We start from the raw sequence: 15,233 nt of genomic DNA on the forward strand, positions 1-15,233 counted from the left end.
TTTTTTCATTTCCCTAAATTGTTATATTCCAAATCGAACTATTCTGGGTATCTAAAGACTATATACCTAGCCTAAAAGTCTCAAAAAGTTTGGTTGCATCAATGATTGAAAGAGCATTTTCGAAATGCCAATTTCAAAGCCTACCCAGAGAATCTGTTTTTCAAAAGCTCTCTGAGGTGATTGTCACATGCATCTGGGTCTGTCACCATCAGCCCAGTTACTATCCTTCATTTTAAAATGAGAAAGCTGAGCCCCCACCACCTCAAAAAGGGGAAGTAATTTAATCAAAACAAAAAGTGAGTTAATCGTGGGAAATCCTAAGATGATTTCATTTCAAGATGTGGCTTGGTCCTCTTTTCAAAACCCCACTGAAATGATAGAATTTTATAAAAAAAAGAGTAGGTCTGCTGCAGCAGCACAAAAACAAATACAAGGAGAATAGCCTTAGTGAACCAAAACTATAAAGACATGCTGGAAGATACAAAGGAGATGGAATCAGACCTGCTGGGCTTGAGAAAGTCACAGACTCAATCCAAAAAATGCAGGGACCACTTTTTTTTTTTCAGAAGAATCAGACATTCTTTACTGTACTTGTCCCATCTACAGTTGGTAAGGATCACTCTCCTATATAGGAACCCTATCTTGATGGCCTCTATGAGCGTCAAAACCAGAAAGAAAAGACAGAGAGTGTTTTTAATATAACTCAATGCAGCAGCAAAATCTTGTAACAGACTCCGCCTCTTCCTTTTAGCTCAGGAGCTGGAAAGCTCACCAGCCAGCACCTCCTCACACTCATGCCATAGGAAGAGCACAGGTCTGCAAACCAGGAGGGGGAGGCCACAGTAGAAAAGAGTGACAATTCTGAAGACACTCAGGTCAACAATGGATACTGATCAATGGTATATCTCATCTATAAATGAAGAGATAACCACGTATCACCAGAGAGCTGAAGAAAATTAGCAATCTGAAAGGAAAGTGCCAAGTCAAATAAGCACAAATGATCTGAAGCATTACTAATGAAGGAAATAAATAGAATTTAAAAACCTAATTAGGATCTTTAACAGTAATTGAGAGATAACTGCATCCACAGAATAAAAAACAGATTACTCTGCAAGCACAATTCTAGAAAGTAAAAATAAGATCCCCCCCACCCCCAAAAAACAACTTGTGGAAGGGCCAGAGTACTATGGACTTGACCCAATGAGGCATTTATGATTAAGAAAAACAAACAGTGACATTTCCTTAGAACAGAGAAAAAAAGGAGATGGAGGAGAAAATAGAAGAGATGTAAGTAAGAGATCAGTTAAGGGACATCGAAGATATAGAGCTCTAACATTCATCCAGAGGATGAAGGGGAATAAAAAGAAAGGAGACAAGTGCTGCTGAGCTAAAGAAAGACTTTAGAATACTAAATGGCTCTGAATGCCCCAAAGGAATACTGAAGGCTGGACACAGTGGCTCATGCCTGTAACACTTTGGGAGGCCAAGGCAGGAGGATCACTTGAGCCCAGGAGGTTGAGACCAGCTTGGGCAATATGGTGAAAACACATCTCTACAAAAAAAATTCAAAAAATTAGCCGCGCACAGTGGCAGTGTGCAGCTGTAGTCCCAGCTACTCAAGAGGCTGAGGTGGGAGGACTGTTTGTGCCCAGGAGGTAGAGGCTGCAGCGAGCTGTGATCACACCACTGCACTCTAGCCCGGGCAAGAGATCAAGACCTGTTTCAAAAAAAAGAAAAAAAAAATACTGAAAAGTAAAACCCCCACACTTTACAGAAAAAATCATACCAACTACCAGAAAGAAAAAATAAAATACACAGAAAGAAGAATGAGATAGGCATCAGACTTTTCATTTGTAACAAATATCAGAAGATAAAAGCATAAAGAACTAGGAATAGACTCAATTATGAATTTAGAATTCTATATCTAGCTCCATCAAGACAGGAAGCATATCTGTGTACGTTCACCTCCAGATTCTCCACACCAATGTGGAATACTTTATACAGAGTCAGATATTTGTTGAACAAATAACAGACAGCAAGTATTCAAGGGACCCTCTCCAAACACATCCCTGCAAACCCTTTCTAGGTTAAAAAAAAAAAAAAAACAGATATAATTCAGGGATATACTTGAGGGACAGGGAGCAGACACATAATACAAGGTGCAGCAATAAGCAAAGACAGCAGTAACACCAATAGTGAAGTCTAAACGATTGCTGATAATGCAGCTGAAAGGTCACAGGCCATATTCTCTGACCATATTGATGCACTAAAAATAACTGAAAAGCCACCTGAAAATGCTTTTTAAAAAGTTTTTTTTTCCTAGATAACTCTTGAGTAAAAGAAGAAATTGATCCTCATGCCCCTAAGTATGTGCCCCAGAGAAATGCTGGCACAGGGGTACCATGAAATACAGGCAAGAATGATCACAGCAGCATTTGCTGTTCCTAACACTGGAAACAACCCACATGTCTGTATCCAGTCAAGGGAATAAATGGTAGGGTGTATTCAAACAATGGAATAAATACAGCAATGCAAAAGAACTATAGCTACACACAATAGGAACAAATTTCACACACAATGTTGAGCACAACAAAGATATGAAAACATACAGTATGATTTTCAAAAGTTCAACAATAGGCAACACTACACTGTATTGTTCAAGGATGCATACGTAAGTGATAACACTAGAGAAACGTAAGGAAAGATAAGTGTACAGAGGAACAGTGATCAGGAAGAAGCCTGCAGAAGGTTTCTGTAGTGCGAGCAATGTTCCTTCTCTTCACCTGGGTGCTGGCTAGGTGTTGGCTCCCAAGTATTCACTCTAATTATGTGTTACACTAAGCTTATATTTTACATATTTTCAATACATGTCATCTCTCACAATAAAAAGTTTTAATAGTATGGCAATGTGAACAAATGATGGAATAAAATTACTTAGAAAATCGATTTTAAAACTTGTGCAATAAACTCAAACAGCACCCAAAGAAAATGTATACCCTTGCATGTTTGTTTAAAAAGCAATTTAAATTACATTAATCCACTAAACTAGAAAAAGGAAAATAAAAAGGAGAAATTAAGACATAAGCAAAAAATGAAAAAGAAAACACTAGATTTAAAAAATAAGAGGATTCTTTCACAAGACTAATACAATAAAACAGCCAAGCCTCTGATAAGTAATCAAGATAAAGAAAATTTTTGAAGTGAAAACGGCATATAGCCACGTGTGAATATGATGCAACAGCTTAGAAGTATTTTTTTTTTTTAGAATCTACAGTTACTAAAACTGAAGAAGTGGAAAATCTGGAGACCGATACATAGAAAAAAGAAAAAGACAGTCAAAGATTCATCCTCCAGATTGGAGTTTTATTTAAACCATGGTTTCTCAACCTCACAATACTGATATATTGGGCCAGACAATTCTTCGTGGAGGGTTCTCCTGTGTGTTGTAAGATGTTTAGTGACATCCCCTCTACTTAAGAAATGCCAACAGCACCCATACCATGACCAGTTGTGAAAACCAGAAATGGCTCCAGATATTTCCAAATGTCCCACGGGAGGCAAAAATCTCCTCCAGTTGAAAATTACTGTGTAAACTAGATCTACACCCTAGATCTTAGAAAGAAAGATGTAAAGCTTTCCAAGTCACCCCTGCATACCCTTGATACTGAAATAAGAGCCTAAAAGGAAACAAAGTATAACCTTACTTAATATAGAAGTAAAAATCCAAAAATAAAATATTACCATATCCATTCTAACGGTGTTTACTATAGAAATGTAAGGATGATTCAAAATTAGGAATTCACAAATTATATCCCTACATAGAATAGTGGGCACAATCATGAAAAACCAGGCAGCTCTCTATGCATTAAGTCCATGTGATATTCAGTGAAAAACACAAGCTGCAGATGTCTTACAGAAGGAAAAGTGAGGGGCCAGGTGCAGTGGCTCACCCCTGTAATCCCAGCACCCTGGGAGGCCAAGGTGAGCAGATCACAAGGTCAGGAGTTCGAGACCAGCCTGGCCAACATGGTGAAACTCCACCTCTACTAAAAAATACAAAAAATTAGCCAGGCGTGGTGGTGCACACCTGTAATCCCAGCTACTGGGGAGACTGAGGCAGAAGAATCGCTTAAACCCGCGAGGCAGAGGCTGCAGTGAGCCAAGATCGCGCCATTGCACTCCATCCTGGGCGACAGGCGAGACTCCAACTCAGAAAAAAAAAAAAAAAAAAAAAAAACTGGCCAGATGATCATAGATGTTTATAAAATATCAGCTGGCCATGGTGGCATGTGCCTGTAATCCCAGCTACTTGGAAGGCTGAGAGGCAGGAGAATTACTTGAACCCGGGAGGCGGAGGTTGCAGTGAGTTGAGATCGTGCCACTGCACTCCAGCCTGGGCAACACAGAGAGACTCCGTCAAAAAAAAAAAAAGGAAAAGTGAATACTGAACACATATTTCTCCCATCTACTCTTTGTCCTGAGGCTCCAATAGAATTACAGTGAAGAATAAACACACGATTACAAAAAACAAATGGGGTTACCAGCAGATGAGAACTCACCTCCACTACACAATGACAGTAAATGGAAAATGGTTAATTAATGCAACAAAGCCAACAAAGGTGGAGGTTAGGGGGATATCGATAACAAGGAGGCAAATTTATCTCACAGCACCCTGAAGAGGCTCTAGACTCAGACACTAGGTACCCCAGAAAGTGGGACAGATAGGCAAGACTGTAAACAGATTAACAAAAGCCTATATACAGAACACATTTTCCAGGCCCTGAAACACACTGTTCTACCACATCTCCTTAAGCAGAACCTAGGCAAACATACATCTACCTCAGGCAAAAGAACACAGATTTCATCTCCAGAGGAATGGAGTAGTTCCAGCCATCATTTATGATTGCACTAGGAGATAAGATAGAGGGGTAGGGAATCAGCCTAAATTCCCACTAAAAGCTACCAGTTGACAAGTCTTGGCCACAAAGAACTCCCAGTCTTTCAGTCCTTTTTTTTTTTTTTTTTTTTTTTGAGATAGGGTTCCATTCTGTCACCCAGCATGGAGTACACTGGCATGATCACAGCCCACTGCAGCCTCAACCTCATAGGCTTAAGTGATCCTCCTGCCTTAGCCTCGAGTAGCGGGGACTACAGGCAGGTGCCACCATACCCACCTAATTTTTTATTTTTTGTAAAGATGGGGTCTCAGTATGTTGCCCAGGCTGGTCTTAACTCTTGGGCTCCAGTGATCCTCCCACAGCACTGAGATTATAGGTGTGAGCCACCACACCCAGCCTCCCAATCAGTCTTTTAGTATCTCTCTCAAATATGAACAAAAAAGGGAATTAAAAGACTACAAATGATGAGCAACACAGAATAGATACCTGAGGAAAAGTTTAAAAAAAAAAAAAAAGACCCAAATAAACTAATAAAAAAATTTATTAAAGAAAAAAGAGATGCTAGGGAGAGGGCCAAAGAGTATCAAAATAGCTCCTTAAAGACACTTATGAATACATTCATAAAACAAAAATAGAATATGAATAAAAAATAACCAGCGAAGAAAAGGTTCTTAGAACTCAGGACTCATCTTGGGAGTTGGTCCCCACTGAACCACACCTCCTGTCATCACGTCCTTGGATGGGCCCATCCCACAGTGAATCTGGATTGGCCCCGAGAATCACTTTAACTTACAGAATTTGGTAGAAATTATATTGGACCTGTTCCAGATCTAAGCCTTAAGAACACCTGGCAGCTCCACTTCTGTGCTTCTGGAAGCCAAAAATAGGAACTGACTATCCTCTTGGGAGAAAGAGAAGCCACATGAAGAGGCCTGAGAGGATGAGACGCTATGCAGAGAGAAAGGCCAGATGAAGAAACACCAAGGCAGCAGACCTGTGGGTGAAGAAGCCGTCTCAGACATTCCACTGCAGCTGAGCATCCAGATGACCAGTCCCTGCCCCCATCTAAACCACACAGTGAGAGCTGCCAAATGAGACCAGCAGAAAACCTGTCCAACTAGCCCCAGTTAAGCCATACAATAGTGATAGATAGGCAAATTTGTTGTTTTATGTCATTAAGTTTTGGGATAATTGGTTAAGCAACAATAAATAAAACTTAAAGTTATGACTGTCCAAATAACACTTCCAAAAGTTGAAAGAAAAATATTTCAGATTTTAAAATTAAAGAAAAATAATTTAGAAATAATATGAGATACAAGACTCAAGACAAGAGGTCTAAAATCCCATTAACGGACACTTCAAAATGAACAAATAAAATGGAAAGGAGAAAGTTAACAAAAAAAATATGAGAAGATTCAAGATTCCAAATTTGAAAGAGCCTATCCATAGGCCTATCCATTTGGTGTACTCAGCACAATGAGTGAAAAAAGACCCACACTAAGTATACTGTTGTGCTGTTTCAGCACACCAAGGAAAAGACAAACTCCTAAAAGCTTCCAGAGAGAAAGCCATACGTAAATGACTGAAACTCAGAATGGCATGAGGCTTCACCACTACGACTGGTTAGAAGACAACAACACAGACTTTGAAATTCTAAGGTAAAATTATCTTCAACCTAGAAATATATAATCAACGAAACTATCAATCAAGTGTGAGGGAGGGTAGAATATAACAGAAGTCAACATTGATGGGGATGTGCTATGCACCAGGCACTGTTCTAAATGGTTTACTTGTACCAACTCATTTAATCCTCACAGTTCCCCAAAAACTAGGTACTAATACTATTACTGGTTCCCCCATTTTGCCAATGGAAAATTGATGCATAGAGCAATTAGGGAATCAGCCCAAGGGCATACAGCCAATAAGTAGCAGAACAAAGATTCAACCTATCTCAGTCTGGCTCCAAAAACCAAACGATGGACAGTATTTTTTCAGAAGCTAGAGCTCAGAAAATGTACTGCTCCATGCTTTCTTAGGGTTTTACCTGAGAATATAGTCAGGCAAAATGAGAAAGGGTAAGCCAAGAAAGACGGCATGGGATCCAAGAAACAATGGATCTACTGTAGGAGAGCAGATGAGAAAAACCTCAAGATGGCATCTGCATAGCCAACCCAAAGAACAGCCTGCCAAGATGGGCACAGAGGAACCAAAGGCTTCAGAAGAAAGGGCTACAACAGAATTTTTTAAATTAAAAATTACTATTATGAGAAAGGCACTGCAAAACAAAAAGCTGCACCAAGAAAGGAAATATCCTATCTTAAACATTCTAGAAAACTTGGCTTTATTCTACAAAGACCTAATGATAATTAGTGATTACTTATATGACTAAAGATAATATTTGAGGAAGGGGAGGTGAGTGGTAAGTGGGTGGTATAAGAGCTAAATTATCATGCATTATAGTAAAAAAATAAATAACTGATGCCTAAATAGGTAAATCCAGAATGAAGTTAGGGGTGGTTGTGAGCTAGTGGAAATTTCTGTTGCTTGCAGGAGATAACATTTGGGTTAGTCCTTAAAAAGCATAGACAGACTTAAGGAGATGACATTTCTAGGTGAAGGTAACTGAATAACCAAAGACAAACTATGAAAGAAGCAAGAGCATTTATGGAAACCAGCAATATTAACAAAAAGGTGGCGGTAGGGAGGGCAATTGTTTGCCTGTATAGTAAATACCAGCAGCTCCAAAGAATGAAAAGTTTATTTTTAGTACCTAAAACAGAACAAACAAAACAATTCAATAGGAACAAAAATCAAACTAACTTCTAAATAAGTTGAATGATAAAAAGAAAAATCATCCTAGTTTGACTTTTGCTTGAGACAATTTATTTAGCTCTTGAACACTAGAGAATTTTTACTTTACCTGACCCGTGGGTAGTGGTTGATCTAGCATCTCAACATCCAGGTGCTTAGGAAGGTTATATAATCTGCAGAGTTCACATATCAACCACTTCAATTGCTGACGAAGCTACAAAACACATTTCAGTAAATAAGCATTATGTTAAAGAGCCCTTAGAAGACATCAATAATGTTATGACTACTGTAATCAATCCAGTAGGAAATGAAAAAGTTTCTTACTGCTCAACTGCAGCTTACGGATTTAAAAAATAGTCTTTAAAATATTTTCAGGACCCTCTAGTGTAAGAAAGTTACTGTGGCTTGGGGTATAATCACTACAACTGATACCTAGCAGAATGACAACAATAAGGGCAGAGGAAGGAAGTTCCAGACATTGTCCAATTTCTCACTGCTAACCTGTTTTCTGAGAAACTTACAACTTCAGACAAGAGAACATTAATGCATTAATGAGGCTACCAAAAAAATAAAAACAAAAAATAACAGAAAAAATAACCCAGACACACACAGGCAGTGTTGTTACAGATGGATTACAAAATTATATATTCCAGTCATATTCACTTAAAAATACAGAAGCAAATATCTAGTAGACAGAGCCGGGCAATCTAGATGACCTTGGATATCCTATCTAATTCCCTGAGTATGAGCCTACCCATCTGTAAAACAAAGAAATGAAAACTTTCCCAGAATGGTAACGATTAAATGAAAGCTGTGAAACACGTGATACTTACTAGGCTGTTCAGTGTCTGTCTAAAAAATAATAATTCACTAGGAAACTGCAAAGAATAACTGTAAATTTCCATGTTTAAGTCCAGATTGTTTTGCAAGCATATTTGCTTTCAACAAGTAAGCAAGGTAAATCATGTGCACAAGTATGGTTTTCATTGTTTAAAATGTTTTTCAATGTATAAGGTGACTCAAATGGGATCTAATAAGGCAACTCACTTCACTTGGTCAGGAACAGTTTCCTAGGTGGCTCTGACCAAGAAAAGAGATGAAGAGAAAAAAACAGGTTTACAAAGGACAAAGAAAGAAGACACAGGATTAGAATGGGCTAACGAAGCAAAGAATAAGCCTTCCCAAAGTGGACAATGGAGCAAATGAAAACGAGGAAGGTTGAACAGTAAATTAGGATCCAACAAAAATCTTCATGCTTAAAAGGAAACCCAAGCTCCAGTGTGGATTTGATATCCACCCAATACGCTCTATTGCGTGCTAAGTGCATAATGAAGATGAGGCAGAGCAATCCGGATACAGACCTAGACACTCTGACCTCTGGCACGGAAGGGGCTCCAGGAGTGCTGGGGAGAGAGGCAGCAGGGTAGTGGAGTCATACCAAGCAACAAGAAAGACACGGTAGTACATTTTCCACGAATTTCAATTTTCCTCCCTTCCCCCACACACCAAAAAAGCATTTGAGGGATGGGAGGAAGAAACTGAGATCACAGGGAAAATAGTAAGAGACATTCAGAAGAACAGGTCTTAGAAAATTACTAGTTTCGGGGGGTGGGGGTGGTGGTCAGAGAACAGTAGTATATAAAAGAACGCTAAGACAGTTCCCAAGTTTAGGTATGGGTGACTAGTTTGATTATTTCATTTTGTCCCACTCACAATCACAAGGAGAATTACTGAGAAAAAACATGGGGCTGATAGAGTGCTAGGAGGTGGGTAAATGCAAATTTAAATGTCATCATTTTGAATATCCATGGCACTCTAAGTGAGATTCCCTAACATATATGATTTACAGACAGATATATGGGTTTGAAACTCTGGAGATGAATACAGATTTAGGAATCCCTAGAACAGAGGTCATGATTAAAGTAATGGGAGTAAAATATTACTCAGAGAAAGCACAGAATGAGAAGAGAAGTAGGCCAAGGAAGAAGAGATCAGAGGAGACCAAGGCAGGGTGATAAGATCAAAACAAGATAGTAATCAGATGGAAGTTCCATTAGATTATCAGTTTCCAGAGGACAGGGACATGCCTTATTTGTCTTTTATACTCATTTATCACAGAGCCTGACACAGAAGCCAATTTTTTTAAATTGTGTTCTACTATCAAGTTTCCTGTACCCACCAGGAAAGAAAAAAGTATAAACAAGCATATAGATTTTTTTACATTGTATATACTAAAGGGGTCAATTATACACAATATTTTATGCCTTGCTTTTTCACTTAATGTATCTTAGAACTTTGCACATGCTCTTATGGAAAGACTGGCTGCATTTTTTTTTTTTTTTTGCCTACAACAGAATATTCTATTATAAAACTATACACTATAATTTTTATTTAACCAACTCTTTACTGGTGGACATAAAGAATTCAGGAATGTTTCAACAAGGGAACAATCAACAGTATCAAAATACTGCAGAGGGGTCAATTTGGGGACTAAGAGAGGAGCCACTAGTTTTGGCAACTAGGACATAAATTTTAGTGCAACGATGAAGGCAGAATCCAGATTATAATAACTTCAGCGAAAAAGGGTGAAGACATGTAGGTTATTCTCTCAAGAAACTAGGTTTTGATAAACTGGCAGAGGCTGCAAGAGTGGGAGGTGAGTTGTTTTCTCCTTCATGTAAATATATTCACTTTTTAAAAAACTAGGCCCAATTTTATATCCTATTTCATTTAACCTTATGAACATGTTTATGTAATATTTTAGACACTGAAAAATAACTCATTTTTGCTATTATAAAACCGTTATCTTTAGATCTTCAGAAGCAACTTCCTAAAAGGAGGTAGAACTATGTCTACCATTCTTTCCCATCAACCCCCTTGCTGGGGATGTAAACATGTGTCCATCTAGCTTTTAATTTTTACCTCTTACCTTCATGGCTCTCCATACAAATCTTAACTCGTGTGTGTGTGTGTGTGTGCGCGCGCGCGTATATATATATATACATACACACAGAGAGAGAGAGAGAGAGAGAGAGAGAGAAAGAGGGTCTTGCTATGTTGCCAAAGCTGATCTCAAACTCCTGGGCTCAAGCAATCCTCCCACCTCGGCCTCCCAAAGTGCTGGGATTACAGGCGTTCTGAACCACTGTGTCAAGCCTCAGCCTTAACTCTTAAAATATCTTTTTTTTTTTTGGAGACAGAGTCTCGCTCTGTCGCCCAGGCTAGAGTACGGTGGCACAATCTCAGCTCACTGCAACCTCTACCTCCCAGGTTGAAGCAATTCTCCTGCCTCAGCCTCCAAGTAGCTGGGATTACAGGTACATGCCACCACACCTGGCTAAATTTTGTATTGTTAGTAGAGACAGGGTTTCGCCATGTTGGCCAGGCTGGTCTTGACCTCCTGACCTCAACTGATCCGCCTGCCTGGGCCTCCTAAAGTTCTGGGATTACAGGCACAGGCCATCACGCCCAGCCTTCTGTTCTTAAGAACAGATGTGTTTAAACCAACTATACAACTATAACTTATTTTGACAAAAATCAGAGTTGAGACTCCAACTTCCTCAAATAGTTTTCCTAAGACTATTTACAGAATAATCTAGCCTTTCCTTATTAAGTTAGAATACCACCTTTACCTTTATACTAAATTCTCATTTGCATGACTCTGGTTCTAAATTTCTATTGCCTTTATCTGTCTGGAACAGAGTCAGTACACAACATTTTACTGAACATCTGGTTGAACAAGCCTACTCTTTATTTTTTTATCATTTACTCTTTTAAACAAATGTTAGAGTCATTTTGTCAACTTCCAAAAATAAATCTGCTGGGATTTGTACTGATATTTTATATATATATATATACACACACACACACACACACACACACATACATACACACATATATGTATACACGTATATACATATATACACACACATATATATATATTTTTTTTTTTTGAGACAGGGTTTCACTCTGTCACCTTGGCTAGAGTTCAGAGGCACAATCTAGGCTTACTGCAATCTCTGCCTCCCAAGCTCAAGCGATCCTCCCACCTCAGCCTCAGTAGCTGGGACTACAAGTGTGTGCCACTACACCCTGCTAATTTTTGTATTTTTTGTAGAGACAGGTTTCACCATGTTGCCTAGGCTGGTCTTAAACTCATGAGCTCAAGCAACCTGCCTGCCTCAACATCCCAAAGTTCTGGAATCACAGGCATGAGCCACTGCACACCCAGCAGAAATTACATTTACGAATATGAAGACATGGCGATAAGTGACATATTTATAACATGAAATCTGCTCATCCAGGAACACAGAATGCAGATCTTTCCTTCCACTCAGCAAAACTGTCATGTTCTTGATAAAAGTCCTGCACATCTAAGTTGATTCTTAGGTATTTAGTTTTTGTTGAAATACTTGAAAAAATACTTTATCACTATATCTTCTATGTGATTATAGCTAAAACTGTGGAAAGCTATTGACTTTTATGTAACAGAGCTTTTAACCAGTAATCTTAAAAAATCTTTTTTTCAGTTGGTTCGTCTGAATATTTTTAGGTAAACAATCATGTCAGCTGAAAATAATGATGATTATTTTTCTTTATAAAGACTGTATGATATCATGGGAAAATACAGTAATTTTTCTTTCTTTTTTTTTTTTTTTTTTTTTTTGAGACAGAGTCTCGCTCTGTTGCCCAGGCTGGAGTACAATAGCATGATCTCGGCTTACCACAACCTCTGTCTCCCAGATTCAAGCAATTCTCCTGCCTCAGCCTCCCAAGTAGCTGGGATTACAAGCATGCGACACCATGCCCAGTTAATTTTTGTATGTTTAGTAGAGACAGGGTTTCACTATGTTGGCCAGGCTGATCTCGAACTCCTGGCCTCAAGTGATCCGCCCGCCTCAGCTTCCTAAAGTGCTGAGATTACAGGCATGAGCCACCGCACCTGGCCAGTAAATGTTTTTTAAAATGATGTAAAACTATATAGAATATGACCTCAACTATTTAAACATATGTATAAAGGCATATGTATTTTACTAGCAAAGAAAAAATATATACTGGTAGAAAATAACCATCATGTCAACAGTGGTTATATTAGGTAGAGAAATTATGGGAGATTTTATTTTTTTTTCCTGTCTATATTTTACTAATTTTCTCAACAATGGTTGCTCATGAGTTTTATAATCAAGAAAAAAAGTGTTAAAAATTTTTTCAACATGGAAAGTTATATTTCTTTATATACTAAAAACAAAAATAAAACTTTCTATTCTTTTACTGCAGACTTACAGACCCTTGAAAGAAAAGGCAATTCCCTCCATACTAGTTCTGGTGTCATTCTCCCCATCTCTCCCTTCACTTCTACCTTGGTCTTTTTTCTGCTTCCCACCTTGGTTAGTGGTCTCTACCCAAAATTCTTGTTTGGCTTAATGGTTAGAATTCAGGGAAAAAGAGATCCCTAATTTGTAATCTAAATTAAGGTTATACATGTGGGAAATAAAAGAGAGAGACCGGGTAGTAAATAGAATTTGAAGGACAAAAAAAAAAAACTAGTCTTTAATTCCTACAAGATTATAATCATTAATCATGCTTTTATATCATATTATCTCTTAACATTTAATTTCTATATGTAATGTTCACGAGGAAAAGAGAAAATAGCTTGGCTTATTTTCTTACCAAATTGTTGTTCTTAGTATCTTCTAGACGTTCCAGAACTGATGTCAGATTTGGGTCTTCAGAATCCACAAACCATATTGGTGAAGAAGATGGATAGGATTCCTGTTTAACACAGAGACACCTATGTTAATTGTTTACATTTACATACAGACTAACCCAAATATGCAAAACCACACCACTAAACGGCAAGATGATCATGGATTTAAACAAAATGTATGGGGGGAAAAGGCAACACATTAAAAACCATGTGAGCAGCTGGACTTTTGAGACAACCATTCTCCTTGCACAGCACTGTCTGTTGCTACAGCTCATAGAAGTCAACGATTTTCTTCAACACTGGTAGGCAGCCTCTAAAATGGCCCCGATCACCCTCACCTCCTGGCATTCACGCCCCTGTAAAATTCCCGCCCCTGGACCTAGTGACTCACTTCTAACAAAGAGAATACAGCAAAAGTAATAACATCACTTCTGAGATTAGGCTACAAAGAGACTACGATGTCTGCCTTGCTCATCCTTCTCCTGCTCTTTCCATTGCTCCCTCTGATGGAAACCAGTTGCTGTGTGATGAGGTGCCCTATGGAGAGGCCCACATGGCGAGGTATTATAAAAGTCCTCAGATCAACAGCCATCTAGAAATGGTGGCCCAGTCCCACAGCCTGTGAGATGAATCCTGCCAACATCTACATAAGTGAGCTTGGAGACTGATTCTCTCCCTATCCTGCCTTAGGATGATCACAGCTGCTACCAACACCTTCACTGCCTGGTGAGAGGCCAAGCCAGTGAACCCAAGGTAAATTGCACAAAATCCTGACCCACAGAAATGGTGAGATAATGTTTGTTGCTTTAAGCTGCTAAATTTGTTACAGAGCAATAGAAAACTAATTCAAATACCATAAAATTCTAATGTTTCAATCTATCACGCAAACCAAGTACTACCAAGAAATGCCATTACTACATATATATACACACACATGCATACATACATACACATATATATTTTTTTCTTTTTTTCCTCTAGACGGAGTCTTGCTCTGTGGCCCAGGCTGGAGTGCATGGCGCAATCTTGGCTCACTGCAACCTCCGCCTCCTAGGTTCAAGCGATTCTCCTGCCTCAGCCTCCCGAATAGCTGGGATAACAGGCACATGCCACCACGCCAAGCTAATTTTTTATATTTTTATTAGAGACGGGGTTTCACCATGTTGGCCAGGCTGGTCTTGAACTCCTGATCTCGTGATCCGCCCACCTCAGCCTCCCAAAGTGCTGGGATTACAGGCGTGAGCCACTACGCCAGGCCCATATCTTTTTAAAAACACAATTACATGTGATTTTTTAAAAAAAGCTAATGAACTAAGCATTATGTGCTTTCACCCACTGACAGACATTTACTGTTACTTTGTATGGTTTTCTATTATAAATTGGGGAAAAGCCATTATTACTATATATTAGCTTCAGAACAACTAGGTTCAAGTAAAGGAAAACAATTTCACAGAAACGATTTTAGGAAACACTGCTTTGAGAACTATAATCTGATTTATAGCTGAAGCCACAGAAACTGAATATTTTTAAAGCATTTTACCAAATGTTCTTTTAAGAATAAGTTGTATTGATGGAGGACATCATTAATAGTATACCTGGTCAATAATGGGTTATTTACTATTCTCATTCCTCTCTTACTGTGCCCCACATCTCTTTACAGGCTAAATGAGAAACTCTCCAGAATTAATCCTGTTCTTGACACCACTTATTAAGTACTGCATTTTCTTCTTCAAATTCTTCAGCACACATTGGGAATACACCATCTGGACCATTTTTACTGTTTTAGTTTTTACGTTTATTTTCCTTAGGCTAACGAA

At 38.6% G+C, this 15,233-nt stretch overlaps 1 protein-coding gene across 6 annotated transcripts in view; it reads right to left on the minus strand.

Moving 5' to 3' along the window:
- Nucleotides 1-15,233, minus strand: part of UBE2Q2 (ubiquitin conjugating enzyme E2 Q2) — a 57,062-nt gene that overhangs the window by 32,631 nt on the left and 9,198 nt on the right. For 5 of the 6 annotated variants that reach the window (XM_032176107.3, XM_032176109.3, XM_032176108.2 and 2 more), the window contains exons 2-3: nucleotides 13,380-13,481; nucleotides 7,819-7,923 (exon numbers count right to left, since the gene is read on the minus strand). In XM_032176107.3, the coding sequence (XP_032031998.1) occupies nucleotides 7,819-7,923; nucleotides 13,380-13,481 (207 nt within the window). The remainder of the gene's footprint in view (nucleotides 1-7,818; nucleotides 7,924-13,379; nucleotides 13,482-15,233) is intronic. The other variant, XM_058427606.1, reaches the window with a different exon arrangement.

Source organism: Hylobates moloch, unplaced genomic scaffold, assembly GCF_009828535.3.
Source record: "Hylobates moloch isolate HMO894 unplaced genomic scaffold, HMol_V3 SCAFFOLD_14, whole genome shotgun sequence".
Classification (NCBI taxonomy): domain Eukaryota; kingdom Metazoa; phylum Chordata; class Mammalia; order Primates; family Hylobatidae; genus Hylobates; species Hylobates moloch.